General features: G+C 46.1%; 1 protein-coding gene across 2 annotated transcripts in view; it reads left to right on the forward strand.

Annotated features, from left to right (window-relative positions):
* Positions 1-5,124: 5,124 nt before the first annotated feature.
* The window catches only part of RBM33 (RNA binding motif protein 33), an 83,864-nt gene continuing 67,429 nt past the window's right edge, over positions 5,125-21,559 (forward strand). For both annotated transcript variants that reach the window (XM_081038818.1, XM_081038819.1), the window contains exons 1-4: positions 5,125-5,551; positions 16,639-16,717; positions 18,612-18,660; positions 19,919-19,995. In XM_081038818.1, coding sequence (XP_080894944.1) covers positions 5,509-5,551; positions 16,639-16,717; positions 18,612-18,660; positions 19,919-19,995 — 248 coding nt within the window. In that variant the 5' untranslated portion in view covers positions 5,125-5,508. The remainder of the gene's footprint in view (positions 5,552-16,638; positions 16,718-18,611; positions 18,661-19,918; positions 19,996-21,559) is intronic.

Genomic DNA, 21,559 nt, shown 5'->3' on the forward strand with positions numbered 1-21,559 from the left:
CAGGAATCCTCCCTTTCATACTTAAGTAGGACACGTGGCCTGGGGGCTGAGTGCTGGGCTAACAGCATGGGATTTGAAATGTGTGTCCAGACCGGGCTGGGAGGGAGGGCAGCCTGGCATTGCCTAATAACCATCTGTTTCTCTTCCTCGGTAGGAGGGCTTCCGAAGTAATGGGATTTATTCTGGAGTATTTCCTCCACTGTTTGGAGCGTCACCGTGCAAACGGCCTGGCCGTGGAACTGGCCATCACAGCTTTCGAGGCTCAGAGGGTTCTCTGTGCTTCCCACATGAGCCAACAGCACCTGAGACAGAGGTGAGTATCCAACAGAAAAAGCTGGCGAGGGGGCAGACCCATAGGCTCTTACCTCCGCGAGCAGGAGGAACGGCACTGCGGGCAGGTCCCAGGCTGCGCATTAAGGAGAGAGCAAAACAACGTGTGTGTGTGTGTGTGTGTGTGTGTGTGTACATGCTGGAGTTCTGTTCCCATAAGAAATGAGGAGAAAAAGCAAGCACGTGAATTATCTGTTCACTTGTGCAGAAAAAGAAACTCAGGAAGGAGATAACATAAATAAATGAGATTGGTTATCTCTAGGGGATAGTGGGAATTGGGTGGAAAAATGAGGGAGTGGGAACGGGGTGTCAGGAGCGAGGAGGGACCCCTCTCTGAGTACCCCCTTTGTATGGTTCTCACTTTAGAACCAAGGTAGTGTTTCACATAAGTCAATCAGTAAAGATGGAGGAAGAACCCCAAAGAAATACAAACAGAAAGAAACCAATGAACCTGACTGTATTACAAATAAATAACATAAATGGAAGGGGGTGGGCAAAAAAAGAACCAGCCTAAAAAACTGTGGAAAACAAGAATTTGTTGCTGTAACAAAACACCGTAGACATGGGCGGCTTTCACAATGAGCTTTATTGCCCCCAGTTCTGGATGCTGGACGTCGAAGGGGAAGGTGCTGGCGCTTGGTTCTGGGTGAGGGTTGCTTCCTGGCTTTGGATGGTCCCTTTGTGCTCGCGTGGGGCCAGCGCTCTGGCGGCTTCTCATTTAAGGACACTGATCCCATGGCGAGGGCCCCACCCTCGTGGCCTCTCCTAACCTCATCACCTCCTAACAACCTAGCTCCTACTACCACTGGGAGTTAGGGTGTCAGCATAGGAATTTGCAGGGGCACAAACATTTGCTCCACAACATACTCTGAGGCTAAAGGTGAAGGAGACCAGATCCAACTTGAAGGGCTTTCCAATGGCCGAACCTGTGACAATTTGAACACAGTAAACCATCAGAATGGGTTACACCCCACAGAATAAAGAATCCAGCACTTACTGCAGTGTGTTGTTGAGTGGCAGGCGGTCAAGGAAAACTTGAATAAACCTTTGGTGAATGCCTTTTGGACAGGGTTCTTTAGACTTTGGACAGCGGGTAAATGTTTACCTTCTGCTCAGAAACAGCCATCTCTCTTCCTTTCATTTTCTGCTGGTGAAAATTCCATCCTTGGGTTGCATAATATACTAGCCTGACTTTAAGTTTTAAGAAGTTATTTCTGGACTGTGTGTCTCTCCTTCCTGCCTCTTCATTCCCATCTTCGGAGCCTGTGGTTCTTCCCTGGAAAGGACATGGCCGGGCCATACCCTCCCACCTTCATTGCTGCAAAGGAAGGAGGCCCAGGCTTGGGTTACAGGCCCATCCCTGGGCAGTCTCCAGCGGAAGGAAGATGACAGCAGGAAGGGGCAGGGAGTGGTGGTGACTTCGTTTCACAATCCTATTACTCGAGAAGGAGTAAGGCAAAGGGTTTCTCCCTTTTTAAACCCCTGTGCAGAGCATGAATCCTTCCTCAGGTTTTTGAAGCTACAGGAGCTCCACAGTGTACTCACTGTTTCCACCGCTAAGTGCCTTAAAAAATTCTCTCTCCCTGCCTGCACCAAGGGGGAAACTGAGGCCCAGATGTGTGACTGCCGTGAGGTGAGACACCCCGAAATGCTAGGTGCTCCTGTGGAGGTGTGGTCCCTGAGATTTGTTGTTGGTCAAAGGGATAAACAACAGCGTATTCCATCGCCCAGTTGACAGGCAACACTTGAGGAATCCAGTGCATGGGTATTAGAATGACTGTCAGCTTTGGAGTGTGGCATATTCATTCTGGGGGATCTATCACTGCTTTCGGTAAGAACGTGTTTCAGTGATTTGGTCTTGCAGATTCATGCTGGGACTGGGCTATTCTCACAGCCACCACACAGAGAGCTGCTGGCTGAGGCCACACTGGGGCTCCCTGGGGCAGGGCAGCATTTGGTCATTGTCACACGTGCGCTGCCCAGGCCGTCTCAGAGCTTGAGTCATGTTCCATGTTCTCAACCCTCGTGCCTGGAAGCCCCTTTATCAGTAGGCACTCAACACATCAAAACCAGGAAAAATCTGACCCTACTCTTCCTCTCCTTTTCCCTCCACTCCACGCTTGCTATGGGCACAAATCCAACACCCTGGGACGATTCCTGTGCTGGCCTGCCCCCATGGGTGGTGCCCTCCTCCCCCTGCCCAGGAGACTCCTTGCGCCAGCCTGTGAACCCACAGGGATGTACTCCTTACGTGTCGAACGCTGAGATCCCACTCGGGGCTTGGGGTCTGATTCTCTGATCCGGGCCAGCACCCCCTCCCACCTCCCCCACCCGTCCTGTCACCACCCCTGCTTCCTAACGGGTTTAGGAAGAGATTATGAGAAGGGAAGGTTCAGAAGAAAGGGAAACTAAAGGGCTGTGGTCACTGTGGAGTCTTGATTTCTCACTTTCACCTCTTATTTATTTCATGTACTTTCTTTTCTGATCATTGCAGTACCTGAGGTCCTTGGGACGCCCATCTCTAGTTTGTAGTTTTCTGATTCTCAATTACAGTGGTTTCTTCCCTTGCGTTCTGTGATCACTGATTGTAAGTTCATAGTTGGTTGATCCTAAATTGTGACAATGGGGGAGCATCACTTGAGGAAGGAAGGCCTCCCAGAACCTCTGGCTTCCTCTGGGAGCCGCATGTTCATCTTCTGTCTCCCCAACAGGAGCCCAAGAATTCATTTCCCATTAGCAGTGCTAATAGGGGTACCTTTCCTCAGGGGATCCCTGCACTTCTTGTATGCTCTCTGCTTACTTCTCAGGGTGTTTTGTTTTCCTTTCCTTTCCTTTCCTTCCTCCCTCCCTCCCTCTTTAGATTTAATTTCTAAAGCCTAGCAATACAATAACGACAAATGTTTTCTGCAAATCTGTTTGTTCTGTAGTGGAGGGAGGGGCCCTAGGATTTCCTGTCTATCACAGTGACAGGACAGGAAGGCTCCTGCATTCACTTTTAAGTAAAAAAAAAAGCGAAGCTTTTACAATTCTTGGCAGGATGTGTATGAAATGTAAGTGCTCACTAGGCGGTCTCCTTAGGTGTAACCACTCACACTCATGTAATGTCACACGAGGCAACAGCTTCACGTAGGTAGAGAAGAACCCCACAGTGCTAGCCGGGCAGCCACAGGTGACCCTGCTGCAGTCCATGCAGGTGTGCACGAGCTCCCCACAAAGGAGCTGCTCTTTGGCACCACGAATACAACTCAGGTGCAACATGCGGGTATGGGCGCTGCTCTGGCTTAGAAGCCCTTCACCCATGGAACCCGTATGTCTTATAAGAAGTACCTGAGTTTACCTCTTAGGTCCCCATCGTCAGTTAAAACAGAGCCTGAAGGCAGGGCTCCCCGACAGGTTTAGAGGTTCCTCAGTGCTCAAGCCAGAAGCAGTGTACCAGCCAGAGGGATTTCTGACACCAGCAACGTTGTCGCCTGACACAGGTGACATTCTACCTTCAGTAGGTTTCTAGGGCAAAACAGGAAGACAACCCACAGTGAGATTTGTCAGTGGAGAAGATAAAGGGTTTGTCAAACCTTTACCCCCAGTAGTTTATCAAGATCTTCAACTACTTACGGTGTCTACGCGGCAAGTGTTTCCACTGGGTGTTGGAGCAAAACGTTTAGAGTCTTGTCCTGAGATACAGCTGTGGGTGGTTTCGGTGTGGACAGAAGTCTGTCCTGGAGCGTAACACGGCCGCAAGGTATCACGCAATTGTTTTATCTTCGTGAATTGTTTTTCTAAGTGTCCTCCCGTTATCAGCGGTAAAACCGCCCTGAAGAACGTGTCGGGAACCCCAGTGTCCACGGCTCGGGCGTGACCGCAAGGGCGTGGGGGCCACTTTACACGGGGCGCGTGGCTCGCTGTCCCACGGGCTCTGCACTGTGCCCGGTCGCTCGCCGAACTCATCACTATTATTATTATTATTTTTGCAGCGATTACGCACAGCTGGACCCAGATAGACTTTCTAACATTTTGTTTTTATGGTTTTGGACGCGTACGACTTACATCACGTACTCACGCAGGAGTGTTTCTTTCCCCCCGACACCGTGTTATGGACCATTTCGCACGCGCAGAAACGCGGCCGTTTTGCAGGACACGGTCTTCAGCGCCAGGACGGACCCTCGACGTGCGGCGACAGCTGTTTGGCGACACGTCCGAGCGCCGCCAGCCGCGCGGCCGCCAGCGGGGACTTGCTGCCCGGCACCGCCCGCGTCGGGGCGGCCGCGCACGGCTCCTCGCGGCCCAGACCCCGCGCGGCGGCGGCTGCTAACCCCCCGCACGGCCCCCGAGGACAGAGGAGGGCCGCCCCCGCCCCCGCCGCCCCCGGCCCCGCGGCCGCTCCCGCTCCGTCCTCCACGTCAGCGGCCCGGCCCCGGCGCAGCCCTGCCTCCGGCCACCGCCGACCCGTTCCTTCCCCGGCGGGGTCAGCGCGTGTGCCCTCGAGTCCCCGTGGAAACAGGGAGCAGGCCCCCACACACGCGCCCACCCGCTTGCCCCACGCCGGTCGCCGTCCCGCCCCCCGGCCGTCGCGCCGCTCAGGCCCGCCGCCGCCTTCCCCCGGAGCCCGCCCGCTCCGCCCGGCCGGCCCGCAGCTGCCAGCCCCGCTCCCGGCTCCCGCCCCGGCCCGGCCCCGGGGCCGCCCCACGCCCACTCCCGACGGGAGCTGCGCCGGCCGTAAAGCGCGGCGCCCGCTGCCGCAAAGCGCTCACGACAGCGCCCGGCGCCGAGCTACGGCCGGCCACCGCGCCCGCCCCGCCGTCCGCGCCCGGGTGTCTGCCGCCCAGCTGCGCGGCCGCCGCCCCGTTTGCCTCCCGCACGCGGCCTGCGTCCCGCGGAGGCGGCTCGGAGCCCCGGCGGCCCCGCAGGGCTGGGCGTCCCCGGCGCCTCCCGGCCGCCATCATCCCGGCGTGCACCGCGGCGGCGGGCGAGCCGGCGGCCATGTTGCGGTAGTTTGTTGTTTTCTTTCTGCGGAGGAGCAGGGCCGGAGCGGCCCCGACGCGCTGCCTCGCTCGCCCTCCCCAGTCCTGGCCCGACGCCCCCCGGCGCCCGGCGCGCGCCGCACGTGCCCCGGCCCCGGCCGGCGCGGCGGCCCCCCAGCTGCTCGGAGCGGCGAGGCTGACGCCGGGCCCAGGGAGCGCCATGGCGGCCGCCCTGGGAGCGGGCGGAGGAGCCGGCGCCGGAGGTACGTGAAGCGCCGCGGGAGGACGGCGCCGGCTGCGGGGTCCGGCCCCACGCCCCCCGGCCCCGCGGCCCCCGCCCGGGGTCGCTGTGTCCCGGTCGCGCCGCCGCCCCGGCACCGACGGGTGGCCCGTGAGCCGCGGCGTCGCTCTTCGGAGGCCGCTCGGAGCGCAGCTCCTCGGGGGCGCGGGTGCGGGTCCTTACCCCGTCCGCGGAGCGCAGCCGCCCGTGTCCGCCGCGCTGCCGCGCTTGCCCGGCAACGCGGGGGCCGCCCGGGGTCGGGGCCGCCCGGGGTCGGTCAGCGCCTTCCGGTGCCAACGCCCCCGAGGACGTCGGGTCCCGCGGCCGGTGCGTGGGGCGCGCGGCCCGGACTGCGCGCGAAGGCGCCGGCTGCTGCACCCCGTTCCGTTGACCGAGTTGCTGCTCTTTTTAATGCCCGCGCGGTGGTTGGAAAACTCGGCCGGCGGGGGCCCCGCGGACGGTCGGGCGCGGACGGGCCACGTGACGGCGGCGTGCGGCCGGGCGGGCGGCCTGCTGGGGACCCGGCGCAGGAGCACGAGCGGGCGTGGGCCGCCCGGCTTCGAAAGCACGCGGCGTGCCTTCCACACGAGTTTGTGCCTGGGGACCCAAGTGCGCGCTGCTGACGTCGGTTGTCACTGTCCGGTGGGGTCCGGGGCCCCCGGGCCGGCACCACGGCCGCTGACACGGTCCGCGCTCTTCGCGCTCCCGGGGCGCCGCGGAGCTTCCCGGGACGCGGGGGGACGTCGTCACACGCGTGCTCGTGGCACGTGTGCTCCTAGAAGTTTCTCACTTTCCATTTCTGGTCCAGTCAACACCCATCAGTATGAGCCACGTGCACAAAAGCCTCTCGGCGGCCTCAGTGCCGTTGAGGCCAGAAAGTCTGAACGTGGCCTCGAGGCCTTGGCCTCGTCCTTGCTGCTCTGCAGGTCCCGTGCGTTTGTCCACAAGCGCCCGGCCTCTCCGCTCCCCCCTAGAGCCCCGCTCCTCACCCAGGGGCTCCTCACCCAGGGCCGCGCTGCTGCCGCCCGCCCCACGCCCGCCCCACGCGCGCCTGTGGCGGCCTCCCTCTGCGGGCTGCTCCCTGCCTCGTCCCGCCGAGCTGGCTCCCGGAGGCCCAGCATTCGTGCGGGCTCAGCGATGGCCGGCTCCTGCCTGCCTCCCCTTGTTTCTTCCGAGCATTTGCCCCAGTTGGTAACGATAATTACTTACGCTTTGTCTCCCCCTTTCCCGCGGTCGAGGCCCTGTGAGGACAGGCGTGCCACCTGTCTTACCCGCCCCCGTTCCGAGTTCCTGCCACATCGTGTGTGTTCAGTACACGTTTGACGCAGGAATGACTGACGGAGTGAAATGTTTGATGACTCCGTTTACAGCCTTTTCCGTGCACATTGAAGTTGCACGTGTACAGCTGTGTGACCTCTTGGGGTATGAACAGCACCCTGTGTTGCCCTCTGCATCCTTACGGATGGCCCTGGGACTCTTCCCAAGTCAGGTGACCGTGGTGCGGATCCACCATGGATTGTTTAGCCATTTTCCTATTGATGGGCATTTTACTTATTTCTACTGTTTCATTACCGTGGAAAGGACTGCACTACGCGTCTGTACACACCTTGGTATGCTTAAGCAAATATTTATGGAGGATAGATACCTCTAGGAGTGGAAATACTATATTACAAGTTACATACATTTAATATTTAACACATATTATCGAGATGTTCTCAAAAAGGCTAGTGCCACTTTAACCCCCATCAGTAATGGATGAGAGTACCCCATCTCCCAAAACTTTATACATTTTTTTAATTCTTGATAATCTTGAGACAGAAAATAACCTCAATTTTGTAATTTATCTATCCCTCAATCTCTAGTGAAATCAAGTATCTTTTCAGACATTGTATTTTTCAGCCTAATTATATCATTTTAAAATTGTTATTGGGTGGTTGATCTTTTTCTCATTATTTTAAAGTATTCATTAACTTTTTTTTTTAGTATTCATTAACGTGTTTTTTTAAATTGTGTTTGCCCTTTAATTTTGTTTTAAACTTTTCACTGTATGGAAGTTTTAAAATTTTACCTCGTGAAATATATCACTTGTTTTTATAAGTTTTTTCCATAATGGTGTTTCCATGCCAAGAGTTTCGCTAGCTTTAATACTTTATGGTCCTGTGTGTTTTTGCATTTAGCTTTTATTCCATATGGGATTTAATTTTGGGTACAGTGTGAATTGGGGGCTTCTATCAATTCTAATATGATTTATTGAACTCTCCAGCTTCTCCATCTTTCTAATAGATTCTCGTTCCTAATTTTTAAAGAATTGCTTTATAGTGTGTGTGTGTATTAAACAGAAATTCTTTTTTAGAAATTTCTTGATTAGTCCTGTGCATTTTAAAAAAAATGAACTTCTACATTCTGTAAAGACTGCTACTGGAATTTTTATGAGGATCGTATTATTTTATTAACATAATTTGGGAATGATTGATATTTTTACAACATGAGTTCTTTTATCCAGCAATAAGAATGTCCCTGTCAAACTCTTTTTTGTTGTCCGGTCATCTGCTAAATGTTGATTAAATACCTCCTCTGTGCCGGGCACTTGTCCGGAGAGTGGGTGCATAGTGAACAAACCACACAGGATCTTGTGCTGTGGAACTTAGTAACGGTTTCCTTACCTACCGTAGTTCTTTCATTTCTTCTTAGTTTTATTGCTTGTTATTTTATATTTGCTCTAGTTGTAGATGGTGTACTTTGTTTTTTAAATCCTATTACGTTTTCAAATTTGTTACTGATCTATAGAAAAGTTGGGGGATTTTTGGGGTTTTTTTTGGTAATTGAATTATGTACAACTGGCTTGTTGGAATCTTGTTTTACTAGTTTGGTGCTTTAGATTTTCTAGTTAGTTATGTCTGCAATCTCTTCCAATATTTATATCTCATTTCTTTTCCTTGTACTGTTTTCCTAGAAGAAGCGTTCATTGTCAAGCCCTCTGATATAATGTTGAGTTGGTATGGTGATGGCGCTCATGTTTGTCTTGGCACCTTGTTCGGGGTTTAATGAATGTTCTTTTAGTGTTTTGCCATTGAGTACGGTGTTTGCTGTAGGTTTCTGATAGTCATTTTTTGTTCAGCTAAGAAAGTTTTAGTTTTTTGAGTTGGGTTTTTAATTTTATCAGATGCATTTTCTGCATCTATTGAGGTGATTGATGAGGCCCCTTAATCTCTTTAATGTAATGTAATGTAGTGATAGATTTCCAGTGCTGAACCAACCCTGCACTCTTGGATTCAAAACCTTCTTTTTCTGCATGTTTTATTCTTTTTACTGTATTGTTGATTTCGTTTTAGGATTCATTTCTGATCAGAAGAGAGACTGGCTTGTAGTTTTCTTCCTTTTTATTTGTGTGTGCACATGTGCTATCCTGTTTTTATGACAGGGTGGCTTCCCAGAAGGAGTTGTGAAGTTTTCTGGGACAGTGTAACAATCTTTTTATTAAATGTTGGAAGAACTCTTATCTGCAAAGCTATATGGGGCTGGTGCCTCTTTAATTTTTAGTTACTTCTATCATTATTGGTCTACTTAGCTTTTTAAATTCACTGGTCAATTTTGATAAGTTTTTCTGGAAAAATTATTCTTTATGTTATATATTTTCAAATTAATTAATAGAAAGCTAAATGCTTCCGCTGCCTAAGAATGGGTGTGTTGAAAGTAAACTTTTTGAGACCCGTGCATATCTGAACAAATTGTTGCTTTATTTTCCTAGTTGACTGATGATGTATTGGGTCTAGAATTCTAGATTTACATGCATTTTCCTTAGCTTTTTGGTGTATTGCCCTGTTGTGTTCTGGCTTCTATGACATCCTGACTCCTTCCCATTTGTATGTGACCTTTCCCCTCTCCTCCCCAGTGTCCTACAATGTCATTAAAATAGGTCTGTTTGTGTTTATTGTGCTGTGCATTTGGTGGACACTCTTGTCTGGAAATAGGCATCCCTCAGTTCTGGGAATTTTCGTAACTTTGTTTTTCTCCCTTTCATTTTCTGTGTTTTCACCTTCTGAAACTCTTATTGGATTTTGATGCTTCATTTATATTAAGAAAAAATAGGAATGAGACAGTTTCTTGAGATTCCTTTGGAAGGATAGGTACTTTGGTAGTTCACAGAGTGGAATCAAGACTAGGACGACGACGCCTGGAGAAGAGCACGAATGGGGCGGGCGGGGCGGGCGTCCCACTGCTGGCGAGGCTTCCTTCCGGCCAGCTCCGGCTGCCGTCCCTCTCCAGGTACTTTTCTTAGACACACAGGAGCTTGGTTTCTGTTGGCCAAAAGCTGTTCGTATTTAGCTGATTTGGTTACAGCTAAGTGTGGGTCCACGGTTCTAGATCTTTGGGTAGTGTCCCCTCTTTTTCTGAGAGAAGGAGGAACTCTGATGCTTACATATAATTCCATTTTTTAAATATTGGCACCTAAATTGTTTAAAAAAAAGACACGTAACTCGTAATTCATGGAGAGTATGGGTCTCGTAGACCACCAGCTTGCACCCTGTACTTTAGATGGTTCTGCCTGTGGGATTTGGCAGGTGCCGTGAATGAGGGAGCTTCCTACTGAAATATTGAGGAAGTTATGGTTTTCCTGTAATATTTTTATACGGGGACCAGAGGACATGTTACTACAGTTGTTTCCTAACTAAATTCCAGAGCACTGTACTTGGTAGGCCTGAGTTTAAATCTGGATTTGTTGTTGACTAATTTCAGTTAGTCTTAGTTTTCATGTGTGTGAAATGAGAAAAATGTGAAAATGCTCGCTTGTTGAAGTACAGTGAAGCCTGTGTTCAGTTCTTCAGTAGCGCTGGGGTTATGTGGGTTTTATCTGCTTTATTTCAGTCAGGAGGACACAAGCCATGCTATGCTTTCCAGCTGTGAAGGGTTTTAATACAGGACTCAGGCTCATACAAGCCTTGGGAAGGCTGGCGGTGTAGTGCTCGGGAAAACCTTCTCTGTTCGTCTCTGCCTGTTTTCAGGACCTTGCCTGGCAGCCCTGTGACTCTGAAGGCTCGGGGCGGCCTCAGTCTGCAACACGGGGGGGTGTTGACTTCTGGAGGTCTTCAAGACTCAAGAAGCCATGGACTGTTCAGCTCTTACAAGCCCAGCTGCAACACATGGTTTCCAGGACTCACACTGACCTCTCCGAGAACCTCTCACCTGCCTGTGCGTGTCCTGCCTCTGCCCCCTAAGGAGAACTGTGATCACTGTGACTGAAGCCCCCTGGGAGGGCCTTGCCTTGCACACGACAGGGGAGTGCATAGCTTACACTGTGCTCCGCACCACTGCTGCTTATGTCTGTGGAAGGAAAGGAGATGGGTGGAAGGCCTTTCTCCCTTTCTTTGACATTTCTTCCCTTAAACATCACCAATGTAGCCGCTGATCTGGCGTTTTAGAAGGTTTCACCCTTTAAAAAGAGGGTCTAGATTCTTAGGGAAAGAAATGGGTGTCATTTCTTCTGGAGTCCACGTCATGATGGGAACAGCCAGTGGCTAAGCTTAGACTAATCGTCCTCTTCCAGACCGCCCATGATGATAGAACTCAGGGGTCTAGCTTTGATAGCTTCCGAATTGGGAGGCAGAGCCCGGCATCTATCAGGACTCCTACTGTGATTGATTTCCGGCACAGGAAGAGGAAGTCAGTTGCAGGACAGGCAAACCAGTGGCCCTGGGCACTACACAGCGTAAACAAAACATGAAGTTCATGTTAGGGAGAAACTGTCCGGGGGCCCAGATAAGAGATTTTAGAACAGTGACTACAGATTATTTTTCAAGCAACTTGATGTAGGGGCTCTTCCTGAAAATTTTGCTAGCTTACGTTACGCTGTAGGACTAATATGCTGACTTTCAAAGTTCTTGAGCATTACCCTGATTGTTTTTTCTAGTTACTGTTTAAATAAAGGGTCTGGATCTCCTCATCTGTAAAGTATGGAATTTGAATTCAGAGTACTTGAGAATGGTGTTGAGGCAAAAGAAAGAAGGTTGAGAACCTTTGGACTAGAGCAAAGATTGGCAAACTTTGTGAAGGGCCAAAGAGTAAATATTTCAGGCTCTGCAGATCCTGTCACTGCTGTTGCAATTACTCTGTTCCTGTAGCTTGAAAGCAGCTACAGGCTGTATGTAATTGAATTGACGTACAGTGTTCCAATAAATGCTTATTTACGTAAACAGGCAGTAGCGAAATTTGGACAAAAGCAGGTGGCCCGGGGACTCTAGTTTGCTGACCCTTGGACTAAACAATTGCTAGAACCCTGTTCCAAGCTAATAGTCTGTAAGATTCGAATCCGAGTTCCAGGTTCCTGGAGAAGATGAGGAAGTAGTGAAAATGCTAAATAAAAGTGTTATGTTAATTATAGATACCTGCTTGACTCCCTTGTTAAAATAGAATGTCTAGTACAAGGTTTGGCCTTAGGAGAGTCTCCAGACCATTCTCATCCTGGTGAGTTCATCTTCCTCTGCTCTGCAGGGATGCACTATTCTTCCTTTAAACTCTGGATTAATGTGAATGCCTTTAGTCCTCGCGGTTCTACTCATTATGACATATATAAAAAAGGATTTATGTATATGCTGCAAAACAGAAGAGAGATACCTGCAAAAAAGATGCAAGAATAAAAACAGGTGTGTAGGGTTCTCGTCTTAGTTTATTGCTTAGGATTTTGAGTTACGGTTCTTTATACACCAATGTTATGTTCCACGTTCCAGGGGAAAGAAAGCATGTTCCTCAACTTCGTCCGGTGTGGTCCTTCCTTTGCTTACTCTGCCTTTGTCCAGGCCCAGGGTTGCCCATCGTTACAATCATTCCCAACTCCTTTTGGGAGTTCTGTTTGTTCCACTTCCATCTGCTGCTGCAGCGATACCTCGTTGTGTTACTCGCACAGTCTTCCTGTTTCCTTGTGTCGGGAGATGAGATTGTTTCTTTAGAAACCAGAGGCCTCCACTTCTTGCCTTTTCAAACACAACCCCAGTTCTCTGCCTTTCAAGGCCCTTGCTCCCAGTGATTCCCACTGTGCTGCCCCCTCCTGTGTGATCTCTGGTCCCTTTCCGTGTGCGCCATCTACGTATGATCAGCTTGCTCCTGCATTAAGGAGCACACACACACACACACACACGCACACACACACGGCCTGTCTCTGTCAGAAATAGTCCCCTTCAAGCAGCTATTCCATCTTTGTACGTTCCTGGCCAGCGCTTCTTGAGAGAGCAGTCTTCACCCGTCTAAAGTAATGATATCTTTGTCTGAACACTCCCGTCCTCGTTTCCCATCTTTTTCACCCTCCTCTATTTTTCCCAGTAGAGACTTTAAGTTGGATTAGATATATTTTGTACACACAGACATGTAGAGAGAGATAGATAGATTTGGGTACAGATAAAGATATAGTTAGATTGTATACATACGTAGGTGCACTTATTGGGGTTATTGTTTGTCTCTTCCTGTTAGGTTGTAACCTACTTAAGGGTAGAGATTTTTGTTGTCTTATATACCCCTGTATGCCAAGTGTTTAGAACAATGCCTGGCATTCATTTGGTGCTCAAGAAATAATTGTCAAATAATTGTCAAAGATTTCATAACCACCGTTCTAGTCATAGTTTTTGCTTAACTTGTACTTCCTTATTTTAGAATTATTTTATAGCCACTTTCCTTGGGTGTGTTATGGGTCACATTCACAGTTTGCCCTTTTGGGGCACACAGTCAACTACATAGAGTTGGCTAACAACAAATTTCTTCTGTTTTTGTTGATCTGTGAATGTCTGTTTCACCTTAATTTTTGATAGTTTTGCTGGGTATAGAATTGTTGGAGCACTTTATACATGCACCATTGCTTCTGATGAGAAGCAACTGTTAAACTTACTGCAGTTTCCTAGTAAGTGATGAATCATTTTTCTCTTGCTGCTGCTGTTAAGGTTTTCTCCTTGTTTCTGAAACATTGTGACCATAATGTGTGTGTTTGTGAATCTTTGTTTATTCTACCTTGAGTTTGTTGAGTTTTTTGATGTATAGATTTTTTTTTAATTAAATTTATTGGGGTGACAATTGTTAGTAAATTTACATAGATTTCAGGTGTACAATTCTGTATTACATCGTCTATAAATCCCATTGTGTGTTCACCACCCAGAGTCAGTTGATGTATAGATTTTTACCAGTAAGTTTGGGAAGTTTTTAGCTATTTCTTCAAAGATGTTTTCTCCCCGCTCTTTTTTCTTTATTTTCCTCTGGTGCTCCTAGTACACGTTATATTGGTGTGCTTAGTGGTATCTCATATTTCTCTGCATCTGTGTTCATTTTTCTTTATTTTTTTCTTTCTGTTTTTTGGATTGGATAATTTCTATTGCTCTATTTTCAAATTTACAAATTCTTCTGCCAGTTAAATCTGTTGAGCCCTGTTAGTGAATTTTTCATTTGTTATTTTTCAATTCCAGAATTTTTTTTTTTTTTTTTTTATAATTTGTTTATTCAGATTGTCTATTTGATGCATCATAGTGATCTTGACTTCCTTTAGTTCTTCAGTCACGGTTTCTTTAGAATTTGTCTTTTTCTGTTAAATCTGACGTCTGGCCCTCTCACAGGTAGTTTCCGTTCCCTGTTTTTTTTCTGGGTTATGGGTTATACTTTTCTGTTTCTTTGCATGTCTTCTAATTTCGTGTTGGAAAGTGCACATTTTAGATAATGTGTCTGGGTACTGGTCCCCTGGTTCCCTGGCTCCTCCTCCCATCCCCCATTGTTGTTTGCTTGCTTGTTTGGTGAATGGCTAAGTTGTTTAAGTGAAGTCTGTTTTCATTCCCCACCCCACTCTGGACAACGTGAAGCGTTTCATGTCACACCTCGGGCCACAACGTTGGTGTTTCCACAGTCAACCTGGGATGGTGGTGGTTGGACAGGGCTCTGTCTCTTGGACCACATGTTTGACAATACCCTGGGGCCTACTTTTCTTTATAGGCTGATGCAATCAAATTCTGGCTCCTTTGATTGGATGGTATTAGAGGTCAGTGTTTGAGATCTGTTCTAACCCACTGATAGCCCTTCCCACCTGTTTCCCCATGTCTCTTTGCCGCACCAGGCAGCCTAGTTCAGTCTCTATGTCCAGTGATTCTTCCTTTCCAGTTACCTCTCTCCAAAACCCTCACATTTTTTGAGAGCACCTTTTGGCCCTCTGTTCCCAAGTTCTGGAGCTTTCTGTTTTAAGGCTTGCTTTTCCCCTTGGGCAAACCCTGAGCTCTTGTGCTGTGTGTGGGGGCAGTGGAGTACTTGTCTCTGAGTGAACACCTCAGTACTCTCACTTTAGGAGCTGAGTGCCTGGGTGGCAGGTTGGTAGGTGGGGTGGTCAGTAGCCTTAGGTCTCCTTGGCTTACCTCTGTTGGTTCGAAACCCACACCCCACAAATGAAGGCGGGGTGATCTGGGTCTCGTAGTGTCTGTCCCACAGTGGGACCTGGAAGAAAGAAGGGAGCCCCACCTCTTGCTTGCACCCACAAAGAACTTGTGGGCAGATGGGGCAGGATGGGGAATGCCGAGGTCTGTTTCTGGGCTCCAGCCTGGACTCCATGACCCACTGAGTTGGGAGGGGCAGGCGGGCGGGTCCAAGGCAAAAAGCACAGATTCTTGCAGCTGTTCTTACCAAATGTGACGAGATTTCTTGAATGAGTGTTTTTCATTTGATGTATGCCTTTAGAATCAATCCCAGAGAATTGAAATAGTTGTTTCTGTAAGAACAACTGGTCCAGTTTCCCAGGGCGCCTGTCGGTGGGGCTCCTTGGAGACAGGTGTGTAATGTCGTCCATTCTTGCACCCGTTCTGTTTGGTGGTATGTGGTGGGGACTGATGTGTCACCTTGTTAGAACTTGATGGTTACTTCTGGCCCCAGGCTGGAAACATTGCTGGGGCTTTATTGGTGTTTATGTCACCTTTATAGGTGTTAAGCCACCTTTAGGTGGTTTCTGTCTGGGGAGGTATCTGTGTGCTGCTGCTTCTCAGGCCTCTTTGCTGCATGTGTGTCTAAGATGAAAAACTTTAATTCACTCTTTGATTTTCGGAATAAAAAAAATAAATTTAAAAATGAGATATGAAATGTGCTGTGTGTGTGAGACACACATAGTATGGGAAAAATGTAAAATATCTTATTAATATTTTTGTACTTATTACAGCTATAATAAGGTTTTAGATATACTGGGTCAAATGAAGCATGGTTTAAAATTTCACTTGTTAAAGTTTCATGTTTTTTTACTTTTTAAATACAGCAACTAGAGAATTTAAAAGCACAGCTGACCCAGAACGACATGGGTTTGAATGCACAAGCCCACTTACGTACAATTTTTTTTTCAATAAATGCACAGTAGGCACTTTGTATGTTCGGGTTTCATGTCCACATATTCAACGAGTTGTGGATGGAAAACAACAGTATTTTTGACCCATGGTTGGGAGTCCACGGATGTGGAGGGCCGACTGTGTGCATTGTTTGAGGACATTTTACATAAGGGACTTGAGCATGTGAGGATTCTGGTCTGAACCGGTCCTGGAATCCATCCCCAGGGATACCATAGGACCACTACACAGTAGTTAAGTTTCGGGGGAGTCAGAAGTTATACATAGATTTTTGAATGGGTGCTGGGTGTTGGCGCCCTTAACCCCTGCGTTGTTCAAGGGTCTGTTGTGTATGTGTAGCTTGCGTTATATTTCTGTCATTCAGCAATTCTCTACATTAAATAGGGTCTTTGTTCTCAGGATTAATTTGGCATGTAAAGGTTACAAAAAGTATTATGAAGTTTAACTTTGAGCAAATCAGCAATTTTTCTTTTATGTAATTGTAAAAATACATACTCAACTGTTCTATTAGTGATTTTTCATGCCTAATAATATTTAATAAATTGATTTTCTTTGGATAGCTTTGTACTAAAACTTTTTTAATTATTAAAAATGGATTAACATATTTATAATAGCTACACATGAAACTTTCGTATTTTGAAATGTCATGTCAGGAAGGAGTAGTTTCAGTATTTGAGTAGCCGGATATTGTAAGTCGGTAAGACTTCTCTCATGGCCTCTCCCCCTGCAGATGAGGACTTCGACCAGTTTGATAAGCCTGGCGCGGAGCGGTCCTGGAGAAGAAGAGCTGCAGATGAGGACTGGGACAGGTGAGGAAGCGCGAGGGGAGGCGGGGCCGGGCCATGCTGGTGCGTGGGCCATGCTGCTGCGTCCGCCCTGCCACTTCGCCACGCACGGGGCTTTTCTGAACCGGCGTGGGCTGGAGGGCGCGGGCGGGCGCTGCCGGGGGAAGGCTTTCCAGTGGGCTCCTGGTCCCGGCCTGTGGTCCGCAGGGCTGCCAGCCGAACACTGACTGCCTGACCTCCCTCTGTGGTTGTGTGTGATGGTCTTGACTCGGACTCCTAGAGCTGTTGTTGGATACGTGTAGCCAGAGTTCCTTTTGCTTCACGTCCTACCCAGTATTTGGCAGACTTTATAAACTTTTGCTATTTTAATATGTGTAAAGTGGTATCTCACTAATTTAAATTTGCATTTCCCTGATTACTAGAGAATATGAAAAGCTCTTACATCTGTTTAGGAATGCACACGTGCACACACGGAAGTCCCCAGTCATGACAGACGTCAATTCAGCACGTGGCTCCCTCTGATGAGAGGCTCTAGTGCAGGGTAGCGGGTGTGTCCTGGCAGAGGCCACAGGGCCTGAGTGTGGTGGCTGCTCAAGTGGTGCCGGTTCTTTCTGTCACATATCTTACCACTTTCAGTGCTGTTGGAAATGTAAGAGTTACCTTGGATTGCAGTCAGAAAGTTTAATGATAAAAGTAAATCGATCTGAATGAAGAACAGCAGTGACACGCGCTGCTGTAAAGAGTAAGATTCCCGTTTGCAAACTAGGGAGTCCAGTTTTACAGTGATCTGCCTCTCAGCCTTCATGGGATGGTTGCTCTTCACTGACTCTCAGGCAGCCTCCACAGCATTTACTTAGAGCTTAGAACAAGGGTGCCTGTAAAAGAAATGGTCCTGTCTGAAGTCGTGATAACTAGTTTTGTTTAAAAGCCTCTGATGGGGAGCTGAATAAAGTACAAAGTGTATTTGAGCAGTTTCCTCATCATTTGGACCATCTCTCCTGTCAGTTGTCTGTTCATATCTGTGTTTTTCTTTCGGCTTGTTTGTCTTTTCCTTGATTTTAGGGATTCTTTCTACTTTTGGGAATTTAATTTTTGTGCTTGTATATATATATCTCCTGCCAGTCTGGGGCATGTGTTTCTTTAAACAATAGTCTCTAAATAGATTTTTATAAATAATCAATTATATAACCTTTTCCGGTATGGTTTTTGTTTATTTTTATTAAAATTTAAAAAATGTATTTGGAAATCATTTTTAGACTTACAGGAGAATTGCAAGACTAGCACAGAAACTCTGACATGGCCTTCTCTCAGAGATGTTAAGGGTTTCTGCTTCGTGAGAAAATCTGCTCTCCATCACTTCAGAATATAGCCATGCTGATAGAAAATTGCAGATGACTGATGTGACTTTATTATACACAGACAGTCCCCTCAGTTTTTATGATTTCTTGTATGTCCTCTTCAGCATCTCTTCTTGATTTGTAATTTTTCAGTCTTTGCAGTTTTGTCAGATGGTCTTCTGATGGTTTTGGTTTGTAATTTTCCTAGTTAATGGTGTTGGGCATCTTTTCCTGTTTCATCATAGGTTTTTAAAGGTGGGGGCAAGTGCAGGTATTACTTATTATAGTTTATTGTTTTACTGATTACTGGCCAGATCCAAATAGATAAGGCCCCATATTGAGCTGAAACTCCAAGTGTGGGTCTGGCGAGAGCGAAGACTTCTTATGGCAAAGCCTCTCTTACTTAAGAACCAACGTTCCCTGTATACTTGGAGATCATTTTTCATTATTGATAAAGGAAAGCATAGAAAACATAACGTGAAAGTACCTAAGCCCTAAAGCTCTGGGTGGATTTCTCAAGGATCTTCAAACCTGGCAGTGTAATAGGCATAATACATTGGCACGTCTTTTTTTCTCCCCAGTGAACTTGAAGACGACTTACTTGGAGAAGATTTGCTCTCTGGCAAAAAGGTAAGAAATATAGATCTTCCTGAAACTGAACGGTGGTTGCTTAATTACACTTCAAGTGTAGGAGTACATCTTATGCATGGACTGCATTACTGGAAAATTGGGTATAGATTAACATTTTGTGGACTCAATTTTTTTTTAAGAGCCGACTTAAAAAAAAAAAAAGAGTCGACTGTGACTCTATTAGTAAATTCTCCATTCAGCAGTTTCTTTCATTTTCATACAGATCCAACCTCCCTTCTTCAAATAAGCTACCTACATGGTCTGTTTTTTGTTTTATGCCTATGTCAGTGATTAGGTAGAGTTCCCTTGGGACTAATAATTACTGCTAAAAAAATCTGATACGTTTCTGGCTTATCTCAAAAACACTCTAATGAAGTGTATATAGACAAGTTTGAGAAACCTATTTTTATAAGCTATAAAATACCGGAAAAAGACTGCTTCATCTTTAAGTAGAAAATAAAGTCTTTTTTTTTTCTTCCTATTTTTGCTTTTCCCCCTAATATGTGTGTGGAGTGGGGTGGGGCTTTGATTGTTTTTTGGAGGGGAGTAGTAATTTATATATACTATATAAATAATAGGGAAGGAAATTGTGAAGTCCCCCCCACACCCCTAATCTACGATACTGGTATTATTTAATTTAAAGCCTAGAATTATAGAATTTTGACCAGTTAAAATCACCAGACTATCTCTATTCACTGACATGAATACATAGGCCTTTCACGGACCTGAACTAGTCGCATTTATTTTCGTGTCATTTGTATTGGACAAACCAGTTTTATTTTAGTCCCTGATTTCAATTTGGCAGTCTAGTTATCTCAAATCTGCTTATTTCCAAAATACCACTTTTTTCTCCTTTTTGTTAAAAAAGTCCTTAGATTTTGGATACTAACAGTGTTAAATTTAGTAAAATCTTAAGGATACTATTTTTTTTTTGTGTATAAGAAAAACATTTTCCTTTGTGGTGCACCATTGAAAGACTTGGTTAGAAGGACAGTACATTTGGTCATCGTTACTTACAGAAGCTTGCTGCTTCTATAAGTACTGGGTTGCGCATCTGAATATTATCAATCTTGGGTAGTTAGCTAGTGTGCCACGTGTGGGCTTTCTTGTCACCGGGCAGATCAACTGAGAAAACTTCTCAAGGGCAAATGTTTTAATAATAAGGTTAGAAATAATCCAAGCAGCATGATTTTGCACTTTTGTAACGAGTCTTTTTATGGAAGTTACATGCATTAACTTGATTTATTATTTTCATTAGAACCAGTCAGATTTGTCAGATGAAGAGCTAAACGATGATCTTTTACAGAGTGATAACGAAGATGAAGAAAATTTCAGGTACTCAATATAAGCTCATTAAAAAGGTTCTTTAGTCAACTAAATTGTTAGGAATTGTTTGTGATTTGTAATTATAGTGGATATAATTGATAATGTGGTATTACCCTTAACATTAATGATTATGTTATAAAAGGTATTAACATAATTGATGCGGAAGCCATATATCTTTTCTATAAATAGATGAAATGTTTAAAATCCGTGTTGATTTTGCATTTAATGATTGCCATCAGTTCTGTTGTGTGCGGGTTATAAGAAAGCTTAGTGCAGGTATGTACTGCTTTTTAAAATCATTCCTTTGGTTGAGGACAGTGACCTTGGACTCTTAATACCATTTGTTGCAGTTTGATGTTGCTGCTTTTGTTTTTATTCTAGATAGTTTATACTTATCTGAATTCCTTTTGTGAGAATTTCTTCGCATTGTACTTTGAACTCTAGATGACTGTTGGAATATAATTGTTTTAGTCCATTTGGGTTGCTATAACAAAATACCATAAACTGGGTGGCTTGTAAACAACAGAAATTTATTTTTCAGTTCTGGAGGCTGAGAAGTCCAAGGTCAAGGCTCCCGCAAGGTTGGGTTCTAGTGAGGACCCACTTTCTGGTTCATAGATGGTACCTTCTCTGTGTCCTCACATGGTGGAAGGGACGAGGGGGCCCTCGCAGTCCCTTTTATAAGGTCACTGAATCCCATCGTGAGGCTCCACCCTCATGATCCAAGCACCTCCCAAAGCCTTCACCTCCAGACACCATCACACTGGGGGCAGGATTCAACACGTGAATTTGGGGGACACACATAAACATTCAGTCTACAACAATAGTGCCTATGTTTCTGTTGTTGATGTTGTAAGCTTTGTTAGAAGAGGAAGGAGGTATTGCATACTCTGGTAGGTGGAATCATGTTTTCAGTTTTATGAGGAAACATGAAGATATAAAGAGCACTTTTTGGTTATAAATGTGATTAATAAATGGATGCCGTTTATTATTGACCTTTGGATTTATAATAGGTTTTCTAACGTAAAGTAATTTTTATGGGTAAAAAGACAGTTTTAAATTAATTTATCACTCGTTTCCCAGTTCCATTCTTTGACGTTAGTATTATATTTTGATCTTTTAGTTAAGTCGCCCTTGAAATATACCTTTGGAAATTTTTAGCCACATAATATCTTCATGTCTGTGTGGCATATTTAGGTTTTTGTTAGGATTGGATATTAATATTAATGTGTGGGACTTAGACTTATTTGCCAAATCTTGCTTGTAAGTGTTATCTTGAATTTTATTGTTGGTACTTAGCTTTTGTGACTTAATAGGTAGATTATGATTTTTTTAGTTTTAAAATCCTCTATTATTTCACTCAGAAATTATGAACTAATTTTTTTGACATTTGTGACTAGTAGACATTTATTTCAACATCGAAATGTATTTACATACAAAGCTTTAATATTTTAATTTTTAAATAGGAGTTTGTAATTTGTACCATAGATTTTCAGAAGAAATAAATTGTTCTTAAAATTCCATGTATGATTTTTCTGTTTATAGAGTAATACTCCTTTCAAATTATTTTCAC

Source organism: Rhinolophus hipposideros, assembly GCF_964194185.1.
Source record: "Rhinolophus hipposideros genome assembly, chromosome: 25".
Taxonomy (NCBI): Eukaryota; Metazoa; Chordata; class Mammalia; order Chiroptera; family Rhinolophidae; genus Rhinolophus; species Rhinolophus hipposideros.